This window comes from Platichthys flesus, chromosome 3, assembly GCF_949316205.1.
Source record: "Platichthys flesus chromosome 3, fPlaFle2.1, whole genome shotgun sequence".
Lineage (NCBI taxonomy): Eukaryota > Metazoa > Chordata > Actinopteri > Pleuronectiformes > Pleuronectidae > Platichthys > Platichthys flesus.
In genome coordinates, this window is record NC_084947.1 from 18,952,907 (window position 1) to 18,964,929 (window position 12,023).

The 12,023-nt window shown below is 42.4% G+C and overlaps 1 protein-coding gene across 6 annotated transcripts in view; it reads left to right on the top strand.

The window, feature by feature from the left end:
- Positions 1-10,200, top strand: part of pbx3b (pre-B-cell leukemia homeobox 3b) — a 57,721-nt gene extending 47,521 nt beyond the window's left edge. The window contains exons 6-11 of one of the 6 annotated variants that reach the window (XM_062385043.1): positions 811-840; positions 4,824-4,989; positions 5,589-5,666; positions 6,133-6,245; positions 7,120-7,197; positions 8,960-10,200. In XM_062385043.1, the coding sequence (XP_062241027.1) occupies positions 811-840; positions 4,824-4,989; positions 5,589-5,666; positions 6,133-6,245; positions 7,120-7,197; positions 8,960-9,052 (558 nt within the window). In that variant the 3' untranslated portion in view covers positions 9,053-10,200. The remainder of the gene's footprint in view (positions 1-810; positions 841-4,823; positions 4,990-5,588; positions 5,667-6,132; positions 6,246-7,119; positions 7,198-8,959) is intronic. The other 5 variants (XM_062385038.1, XM_062385040.1, XM_062385039.1 and 2 more) reach the window with 5 other exon arrangements.
- Positions 10,201-12,023: the final 1,823 nt, after the last annotated feature.

The window sequence follows — 12,023 nt, forward strand, 5'->3', positions numbered from 1 at the left end:
CACATCCTATACCAGTAGCTGGTGGGTAATCAGTGTGGGGAAAGGCTAGAGCCTAGAGGGATAGTTACCGTGGGTCACACCACTGAGACACAATGTCCTTACCTAACCTTGACATTGTGACTGCCTAATGATGCTTCAGTCAAGGCTGGTCCCAGTCAGTCAGAGCAGGGCCACAGGGAGGGGGAGGCCTATATCATCTTGGCCTCAACCAAAGCACTATGCTGTCCTTCCTTAGCCACCCCAGCGCTGGGTCCCCTGCCATTTCCCCCCCCCCCCCTGCCTCATTCCCATCCACCATGTGTGCTCTCTCTCTCTGTTGCTCAGGTCATAAGCTAGAAAGACAAAACAAAAAAAAAAATGGCATCATCCATTACTTTAAGAAAAGTCTGCTGCCTCAAAGCACCAGACGATACTGGGAATTTATTTGTACGGTTGCTGTTCAAGCGACCCGGCGGGACTCTGCTAATTCACAGTTATATTTTAGACGTAAAGATGCGACTATCCCACCTTTATATATATATATATACAGCGCAGCCTCCTTGTTCCTGAAGGCAATATCTCTCACACACCTAACCCCCACATCCAAAGTATTATTATCCTGTGCTCTTTTTTTTTTCCTGCTATGATTGTGACTACTATCTGCGCTATTGTTCTGTGGTTGTCCTCATGAGACACAATATCAGAGAAACATGAATCTATACAATAATCTGCAGTGTTTTCTTGCTGTGTGGGGAGGGGGTGTTGAGGGGTATATTGAGTGTAGTCATGAAGAGTCAGATACTGTAAAAGCCCATTCTTTTTTGCCTTCAGGGGGTGGGAAGCACCATCACAGTATCACAGGTATGTCATAACTTCTCCTGATCCACTGTTTTTCATTTTTTTGTATCTCGTTTTTGTTCATGTATGTAATAGCCTCACAGTTTTGCCACTGCACAGAAACTCCCTCCCTCACACTGTACCGGATAAATGCTAATGTCATCCTGTAGAGTGTAAAGTTTTGAACTGACATTTCTAAAAAGAGACGGATATGAATTTTCCGCATTTACATCCTAGCTTTCAGCCACACCAGAACACAGACGCTATCTGGTCGACCCATACCTTTGCACTACACCCATGTTATCGCCATATTATGTGTGTACAAATGTGTCACATGAAATATTTCACTTTTTGGCTATTGTTTACCACATTATTAATTTATTGTTTTGTTTGTTGTAGAGCTTTCACTAATTCTGTGGTCTCCTGAAATCCTCAAACTGCACTCTGAGTTTATTTCCCCCCACACCCACCTCGTGTTCACGGTGTGCTTTGTGGCAGGTAAAAGAAAAATGTCCACGGACCCTCACAGATGGAGCTCCGGTGTGTTTTCTGAGTGCCCTCGCAAATAAACAATAAAAAAACAAAACAGGCCACTGTATCAGTTCCCAGGAGAACAGATCAGCCCACGCAGAAATTAGAGGGCTTTTAAAAATTCACTTGAACTCATCTCGGGTCCCATTTGTGGCGCGCTCCTCGACAAGCAGAGGCCAACGGCAGACGCTGTTATTGACTTATTCTTAGTGCTTAGGCTCATTTTAAGTGAATAACAAAGCCGGCTTCTCGAGCTGTGGCCGAGCACGCCATAAGTTATCCCTCGCCGGGCCCCGCCCCCTCCCAGAGTCGCAGACCTGGCTGGCTGCGGCCTCACTGAGTGCTCAGCTTAGTCATTTCTTTTTTCAAACAAACCCCCCCCACCCCCCCAAACTCTTTGCACAAGCAGTTCATTAGGTAAAAACCATCCATTGTGAATGGTATGCCAATATCAGTCTGCAGCGTTGCTCAATACACTGTCACTGACGAAACTCCCTGCATCATTTTAGCAGGGATCGTTTTTTAAATGCAAGAGGCGCCGCTGCAGAAAACAAAGTCTCTTCACCTCAGGAGATTCCTGCACAAATACACAAATCCACTTTATTCATATTTAAATGCTGCAACCTTGAATGAGTAGAAATCATTTAATTTTTGAATCCTGGTTGTTTAAATAGTGCAATGAGCTATCGGAATCATTTGACGCATTAAGTGTTGCTCTCTTAATGCTGGATGCCGTCTTATCCCCTCTGCTAGTTGCATGTTTCATGCTGGGCTCCTGAATGAAGGCATGGGATTGGATGGCTGTGGCCTGTGTCAGGGTTTACAGACGCCTCAGAGTGTTTGCTATAATCTGTGTGAATGGCTCAACGTTCGAGCCAAGCGCCAGCACAAAGCTTCATTTACATTATTTCGATTTGCAGACATTTTTCTCCTGAGCGACACTTCTCAATATTTCAGCTCGGTGAATTTTAGAGAAGACTTGAGCTCTTATCCATTATTGATGCCGCCTTTATAATTGATGGTATCGCAGCCAGGGAGACCACCTTTGTATTTGTTATTGAAGGCTTACGGCGGTACGACCCCAGATATATTGAGATCATAGACAGATCATGCATTGCCCTACATCGACCAGCGCTGAGTATTGACCTGAAATGGGGTGAAATAGTTTGAATTATTTACCACAGCCTCCGCAGCCTCTCCAGTGGGCAGCGGTGAAAGCAGCAGCGGCGTGCATGGTCATTATACAACCGCTGCCTCTGAGGCTGCTGATGTCAGGTAATTCAGTCTCACAACCTGGTTCTCAACCACACAGCACAGGAGTCAATTGAATGCATGGCCTGCCACGAGATAAAAGGGGAATTAGTTTCTGTAGATTGGGTTGTGCTCCACACCTTACAGTGCCGTGCATTTGTTCAATATTTAGGTAAACCGGAGAATCACTAGCTCCAGAGTTCAGTGGGCAGGAGAGGAATGTGTGTGTGTGTGTGTGTGCAGAATGGAGAAGGGTGGTGTAGCGTCTGGAGGATTTGATGCCAACACTGCTGAGGCTGTCCATGCTTCTAACACCATGCAGTGGTAGAATACAGTCATAACACACTCCATCACCCAGGACAAGAGCAGAATAAAGTAAAAAACATGTTTCACAGTTACTTTTTCTTAAAAACAACATGTCAAGTTTTACTAAAACACATAGAATTGCTGCAGATCACTGACATATAGGACAAAAATCAAGTGTGTATCTGCACTCAAAACGCATGCACAGTGGGTCTTCATGTGCAAACACTGCAGCTGTGTAGCTGTTTAACACTGTCTGCGTGGACGGATTGTAGAATTAAACAGACTGATGAGCTTCACCCAACGTGTCCTATGGTGTTCTCGGGGTCTGTGGGCACTTTGTGAGCTGTCTCAAAGACTGAGGATATTGTATCTTCTCTGCCTCTACAATCCACTATAAGCAGGTTAAGTAAAAAGGATGATGGCCAGGGCTTTCATTGCTTCCAATTAAACCTTGCTTGTTAGTTTAACCTCTAGGTAAACCCATCAAACAATTGATGTCAAGGAAACCCCGCCAACAGTGGGCCTCGCTTGAATGGTCATTAATTTTAATTGCCTAGATATTAAAGATTTAGAGCACAGAGACGTGCAGGATAGAAATGATCTGATGTCCTGCAAATCCAGTCGGTTTTCACGCCACGGCATTGGCGGGCTGCTGGGGATATTAAAATTTAAGCACATGGGTGGAAATTAAATAAAGCGTCATTAGGGGCAGCTGCACTTTGGCTGGTCCAGCCGTGGGGCTGCAGGGCCTGAGAGGGGGGCAGCAGCAGCAGCCCAGCGACAAGACACTCTAATTTATAGGACCATTAAAAACAAGCATCATCTCATTATTATTCCACTGTTATTGCAGAGCCAGCATTCACACATACGGCTCACCCCTCGTACAACTTTTCCGTCTGACTGATGTTGGACGTCATTATTACAGTTCTACAAAAATTAACATTTCCTACAGCTCTAGCGATAAACACACGCCCGGATTCAGACATTAATGGGAACTCGATACTTCCCCGTGCCTGAAGAGTTCAATTTGAATTGGGTGAAATATTTAAGTTTCAACCAACACTGCCAAACCAATAATCTGTGTTTACTGCTTCACACGTCTGCAGGTCTTTACTATCCAGTTTCAGATCTCGAATCACTGAGCACATACACACACACACACACACACACAAAAACACGCACATGTTTAATAGCTGTTTTACTGTTGTGTTACTAATCACAGTACAGCTACATAGGCCAACCATTAAGGGTGAATGTTCATGAAGATTTGTATGCATGCTTTAATTTACATTAGGATTAGTAATTTAGTCAAATATGAACATTGAACACGACATGCTATGTTTTCCAGTTTTCTCTGTTGGGTAAAATGGTATGTTTAGCCTTATACATGACAATCTTATATATAACTTGCTATCCGCTATATTGGCCCTGAGTTAAACAATTGTACATTTATATTTAAAAAACAAAATTATACATATTTACATTTACATGAGGTGTCAATCATTCAGACTCACTTCACTGAAATCTGTGATACATCTTCAGAGGGTGAAACATGAACATTCATCTATTTCACAGAGGGAAATGTCAGACTATGTATCCTTAACAACCGAACCTGATATGAGAAATATATATAATACATTGACTTTAGTGTGTGAACAGTAGGAGCCCCTTGTGTTTTAGTTTCGTCAGGAGATCTGAGAGCATGTCGCGCTCCCATCCATGAGAAGACACAAGTGGCTCCTGATTATGGCTTAATTAGCCCGTGTACCCGGCGGACATTATTCTGCAGGGGCTGGGAATTGGGTACTTGATGGACCCAAACATGACATCTTGAAACAATCACACTGCTCAGTGCACGGTGCTGTAGCTGCCTGACGTCTGACTCCTCTGCTCCTCCTCCCTCTGCTCTCCCTTCACAGGTGTCCAACTGGTTTGGCAACAAAAGGATCCGGTACAAGAAAAATATCGGCAAGTTTCAGGAAGAGGCCAACCTGTATGCCGCCAAGACTGCTGTAAATGCGGCACACGCCGCAGCCACTGCAGTGCAGAACAGCCAGGCCAACTCCCCTACCACACCTAACTCCGGTAGGCACTCCTCCATATAGACAACTAAACAATAAAATAAAAAGAGCTGCCCTCTACCTCAGCCCTTAACCTGCTGCCTACATGCCTCACTCTCTCATGCACCATTCACACAGGCAAGAGTGACAGGCTCTGCTCCCAGCTTGGGGATCACAGTGTCTCCTGTCTATAAGACAGTTGATGCCAAGCAAAGTCATGCATAAAGAGGCTGTTCCTGACTTGTGAACCGAGAACACGTGTATTTTTGGCAAAAAAAAAGGAAAAAAAGAAAAGATAGATTCCAGAATGATACCATGGGATTTGTATTCCCCTGACTTCCTGTCAGCTTCCTGTCATTTGTAATGCAACCGTATGCATTCCCACTGAGTGGTAGTCTGTTTATGCACAATACAGAGAAACATAATTGCTGGTAGCATTTAAACTAAAGTAATATTATTATATTAAAGTGACATCGTATGCAGATCGTTTTGAATAATGGAATAAAAAGCAGAGCCTGAAAGGGCATGTTTAGTGATGAGATGATGTAATGCTGCGTTAGGACTAGGTTGACCTGAGTCGGGATGTGGTAAGCTTATGAAGTGGTCCCTTTTTCTTGCACCCAGGATTCCAGATGAAAGATGAAGAGTTTCAGCTGGATTCTGCAGAGAGCAAAAACACTCTTTTAAGCAACATGTTTACTGGTACTGGTCTTTTCATAAGCTTCTTATTGTCCTTGTCATTTTACCCTGTGCTACTGTACCTCCCTGCCAAAGTTAGACTGGAAGTAGGTGGATGTGGAACAATTCGGAGCTTAAGCTCCCAAACCACATATAGAACCGGTTCCTTTTGTGTTATGTGATTTTCATTTCACTCGTGTCCACCGCATTCATAAGAAAAAGATCATCCTCAGCCCCTCTGCATATCGTCCTCCTCTGTTTGTTTCTCTCCCTTGCCTCACCCCTGTAGTTGCTTGCTTTATGGGAGTCTTTCTTGCATTTCAGTGCATCGGTCTGCTTGAGTTGGGTCTGTGTATGCGGACACATGCGTGTAGTGTGTGTGTGTGCATTCTTTCTGTGTGTGTGTGTGTGTTTGTGTGTGTGTGTGTGGGTCTGTGCTTTCCCTATAAGGCCTCTCATGTATTCAGCTACTTAAATCTTCCCTTTCCAGGTTCTTCAGGTTCTTTTAACCTCCCAAACTATGGGGACATGTTCTTGAGCATGCAGAGTCTGAATGGGGATTCTTACCAAGGGGCACAAGTCGGAGCCAATGTACAGTCACAGGTAGGATCAACAAATCAGGGACAGTTCCTGTCTACCAGTGCAGAGAGCTGTCCTTGTCTTGCCTGTGTACTGAGCCATCCACAGTGCAGTTTGAAGCACATTCAAACAAGAACAGAAAATATGTAAAAACACAATGCTCAGGGGACGGCGGTAAAATGACCACAGCGAGGCGTCCGATAGCAATCCATTGACCACAGTGTTTACTGACTATTTAGCTTTGGATGGAATATTTTGCCGGCCAAAATATAATCCCACCCCACTGCTTTAATGCCACAGAGCATCTTCCTGGTTATTGCTCCAAACATTTAGCGAACACATTTGGCTTTGACTTGAGCTCTTGGGTTGGTATTGGGTTTTTGGTACTGTGTTTTCCCCTCCCTTCTTCCTGTAATCTATATTGCTGTCTTCCTACCTCATCCTGTTATTGTGTGTTGTTGACGTCTTCCATTTTGTAAGTTTCACGCAGCTACACAGCCCACACACAACCATGCACTTGTGAAAAATAGAAGAATCAATGCTTACTCATGATTAGGATACAAATTTAATATCATATTAAACAGCCCTAGTGTAAGACACATTATTATCATGTATGTTCTATTTCTTTATTTTGATTATTATTATTATTCCATAGCCATTATAGAGAATGTAATAGAGCATGCTGGTAACGTACTGTCATTACTCATATTTTATTTTCATATTGTTTTCATTTGAAATTCTCCAAGCTGTGTGACACACGTGTTTGGTAGATTTGATGTCTCAGAAGTCTCTCTGTGGGTTCACGTCTCTGCTGCTTCACCGAGCATGTTTACAGTTAGTGTGGTGCCGCAGCAAGACACCCAGCTGACCAGCCTGTCCGCCTTGTCTGTCCCCTCAGGTGGATACCCTGCGCCATGTTATCAGTCAGACGGCAGGATACAATGATGCTCTTCGGGGAAACACCATGTACTTAAATGTAAGTAGAGGTTTTACTGGATAGACTCGTAGATTGCTGGGACCAATTAGTCGAAATATGATATTTTTATACATTTTATTTAACGATACAGTCCATCATATTGCATTGCAACAGGGGCAGATTCAGGGGAAATCTGATTGGCCCCTAAGGTGGCCCCGTCCTGTTGATAGATAATGCAAAAAGTATAGTTACTTATTAAAAATACCAAATATGACAATTTCTAAGGAATTTTTATTTTCTCAACCTCTTCAAAAACACAATGTGCTCGAACAAGGAAACATTTTCAAAATATATTTGTGTGGCTCTGATCAAAGCTATAGAGCTGGACGTGAACAAGGAATGACTTAAATTACACCCAATAGATGAAATTGAAACAACCTTGCATGTGTTAACTTCCCAAATCAAATATTAGATATTGAATCTTGTCCCCTTTTCACCTGATATGAACAAAAGTAGAACTACTCAGCAGGGAAATGAAAGCTGCAACCAATCATTTCTTTGACTCAAATAAAAAATGATGAAAATAATACAGATACTGCGCAGTATCTGCATTATTTGAGCTGTTTTGAAATGCTTCACAGAATTTCTCCCTTGCCTGATCTCCATGATAAAAGATGAACATGTGATCGCCCGCAGCCCCTTCCAGACATGAATTCCATCTTCTTTGATGAGATTTGATATGGCGCCTTTTTGTAAAGCAGAGCATAATCTGGAGCTATCAGAGTAAAGATTAATTTCGTTGATGAGAGAGGATGAAGAGGGAGGGAGGGGAACAGTATCAGACAGCTCTTTCTCTCACTCCTGTGTTTGCTCTTTATATTGTTATGCCTGTTGGGTGAAATGCATATATACTTACTCTAATGCTACTGAAAGCTTAAGCGTAAAAATAAGGCATAAAATTACTGCTGGAAATGTAAAAAATATTTCTGCGAGGGGGAAAAACCCATCTCATGTAAACAAACAGTGGAGGCTGTCGCCAGCGTTCTCTGCTGCTGCTGGTGTCATTTGGGCTTTGCTGACGCCTCATTGCTATAAGCTCTTTAGACATGTCAACTCCTCACAGGATCAAGTGTTTTCCACTTTCTCACAAGGTTTCTCACTCTCATGTGCAGCGCCGACCTGTGCCTACTGGCTCACCACAGCTCGGTGCGATCCCAGTGGAAACACGAACCCCGACACAGACGTGAACGACGAGGAGCAGAGCGAGCGAGAGGCTCCTATTTTGTAGCGACAGCCCAGAAAGTGCCTTATAGATGTATTAGCATAGACTAACCTTTAGCTTTGTTAGTGGTGACGTACAGGGATCCAGTAAAGGCTAGGTCACGCCTGGAGCAAAGCAAAGTCAGGCTGGCTAAGACTGGCTCTCTTGGAGAGGCCCTGCCCTGTCACTTCCACTCAGCTCTCCCCACCTCCCCCCCGCCCGAGCCCTCCCTCTTCCTGACTGACAGGAGAATATGTAGCGACAAGCTGTCGGCCACTACAGGAATCTGCTTAGACACTGATTTTGGGGAGTGCTCCCATTGGTCGGGACACGAGACACATTTGTTTTTCAAGAGTCTCTTTGCTGATGCTGCGGTGAAGCAAAGGATGCTCGGACTCAGGACTCAGTGTATTTGCAGCATTTTAATATCAGCTGACAACACTTTGTTCTGCTTCCTTTCCATTTATGGAGTGTTGTGTTACATTTGGGTTGTAACATTGTACCAGGCTCATTTTACAGAAATTGCGATTGTAATCTCAACCTCTCCCATTTGTGTCCCAGGCTAATGGGGGATGGCAAGATGCAGCGACGCCGTCTTCTGTAATCTCCCCGACAGAAGGACCTGGAAGTGTGCACTCCGATACCTCGAATTGATCCGCCATTAATGCATCTCCTCCTCAACCTGGGCATGGACTCTTTTACTGGCTGATCCAACAGCAGTGGATATTTAAAAAAAAAATCACGACAGATTTGTTTTCCTTTACCTTAAAAGTGTTCCAGCACCACGCCTGACGAACAGCGTCCTCCATCACAGACACCAAGTGATTCCTGATTGTTGATCCGTGTTTTTCTTTCTGCCTCCATACGTCAACCATGCCCTTATTTGATTGTCACAGGAGTAAGCACACACAAATGTATAAATAAAGAACAGCCCTCAGATGTTACTCAGCAAACTTTCTCTGCTCTGAACTCAAATTACTGGAGGACACTTGTGTATTTAAGATGACATTTTAAAACGGCCATTTGTTTGATTCTTGATTCAATCACACCTCTCCATTTTGATGATTGCTTTCTCTTCGCGTTCTTACAGTACGTCGATTTAAGCAGCTGTTTCTTTGACTGTAATGTGCTCCACATCTTGTCCAGCAACTCAACAATGCTAATGCTGACAGCTCAATGGCAGCTTTGTAGTTGCGTTCAAGATTTATTTTTGCCTTACAGCCCTATACATTAGTACCAGAGAATGACTATTCAAACTCTGGAACATAAAGAAGTGTAATTGATTGCTTGACTATAACATGACACCATTCCCATATTTTATAATTTGATGTTTAGTATGTACATATGTAAACATTTTTTTTGTACTGCTTATGGAAATCAACAAATCCCCCCCAACGGTAGATCATTCCTTCATGGCACAGGAGCAGGCCCCCATTACGCAGGAAAAGTTGTACATAACATAGCTAAAGAGTAATTATACATCCCATCTGTCAATCCGCAGCTTTATTACCTCATTCAAATTCACACACACCAATAATTTCCAACTTTTCTGTAGCTTAGAGTGCTCACTTACTACCTCTAAACAAAAATCACCACACCATCCTTTCTTTTGTCCTTATTTAATGTTTTTATGTAGTTATTTTTGATGACATCTTGTAACACTGTAAACTCTATCATTCTCTATGTAATCTAATGTATATTTTAATCTTTTAATAAAATACTGTTGCGGTACTGCAGCTTAAAAAGACAAAAATATAAAAAATGAAAATGATAACAATATTAATACCGTGAAGAAGAGATGTGGGGAGGGTGTGGGGGGGTGTGGGGGGGGGGGGCGAGGTTACTGGTCTGTGGCTTTTACGACGGGGGTGCGATGAACATTGTTGATAAATTAACGCCAAACAGTGAAACTGTTGTAAATACTAAAGAAAAAAAAACATTTTGAATGTTGCTCATCTTGTTACTAAATCATGCAAAAAAAAAGAAAAAAATCCCTATAAAAACTGTAATGCATAGAGGTTTCAGTATTCAGAACTGTACATTTCAAGCTCTGTTCAACAGGGTTCAAGACTTCTTTTCTCTCTTTTCTATTGTATGTGATTCTGAAACTGAAAAGTCATGACAGATGATTTGTGGCAGTGATTCTAATGTATTAAAGATGTTTAGTGTTACTTTCTAACCAGACTACGCCCTGGACTGAAAAGTCTTCCTTGTGGTAGTTGTGTAATTTCAAACATGAATAAACCTTTTGCTTTCATGACAGCAAGGTGTGTCGTCTTTCACGTTTGTCGTACTTTCAGTGACAACATTCACATGTCACAAACTGACAATAAAAAACTTTGGATGTGCTGCTCCTCGAATATCAACGCTACACTAATTGAAGCTGCAGTTTTCCTCTCATTGTTGAAAAAAACGGTTATTTTGTGTTTTTTTTATGAATATCAAATATATTTATCCACACTTATTTGTTCAAGTAATTTATTCTTCAATTACACAACTCAGTTTTAGGCTTTTGCTCTTATGTTAACTGGTGAAGAGAAGCTAAAGACCTAACCTGGTTTTGCAGCTCCTGTGCAGCTGACATGGTTAGTGCAATTAACTGAAATGTCAGCCACTTCTAATCCAGGCTATTCTGTCTGTCTGTTGTGGAAAGGCTGCCTTAATGGATCATTGGTTACCAATTCCACATGGAAATTGACATCCATTTATTCTCATTTCCTCGGCAGAGTTCTTCATTCCTGTCTCCTCCCGTGTCCAGTGTTTGTGTCTCTCTCCTTCATGGACCCTGCTGGATTTTACAGCGTAAAAACAGCTGAAGGGCCGAGCGTTTGTACAGTGCTGCAGATACAGGAGCTTATTTAATACTGTTGTGTGTGCATGCCGGTGTGCACGTGACAGTGTTTCTTTTGATTTCAACATATGAGTGCAGATGGACGGGAAACAGAGGAAAGAGATGTAGCACAAGTTTAATCCAAGCGCAATGCACAGGCGGTTTTCCCGGGAGAGCACATTTGTCCACTCAACCAGTGCAGAACTTCATTGAACACCTTTTCTGAGGAAATCATATCTTTATCCTGATATAATACACACCCATGCCACAGACTTCCATCCGACACTGCGATTTCAATTTAAAAAGAAATAAGGTTGCCTTTGAAGAAAATCAAAATAGAAGCTCTATGGTTTTTTCAAAACAACCACGCATTTCACCGTTTCTTTGTCAGGATTATTAATATTGATTTGATTCTGCTTATGGGATTTTATCAACGCATCACCATTGTACTATTTAACATTAACTGCATCCACATGAGTTTGTTCCATGGCAAAAACTTCTCTGATAAAAGTGAATACTCATGCAGACAGTATTTCTTCTAACAGAAGCATTTGGAGCTCAGTCCTGCTGTACTCTGCCATTTGGATTACAATCTATTTGCTCACTCTCCCTTTACAAATATACATTTGCTTCCTCTAGTCTTCAACTATTGGACTTTAAGTACTGCACTTAGAAAAATTGGCCTCAGAACCTTTTAAATAAAGAAGCTGCATTTTCTAAGATTATGCCTATTAGAGATTTTCTGTAAGGTTCATTAAAGACTACATTTTCTAAGTAAAAGTCGCCATGAAAAGC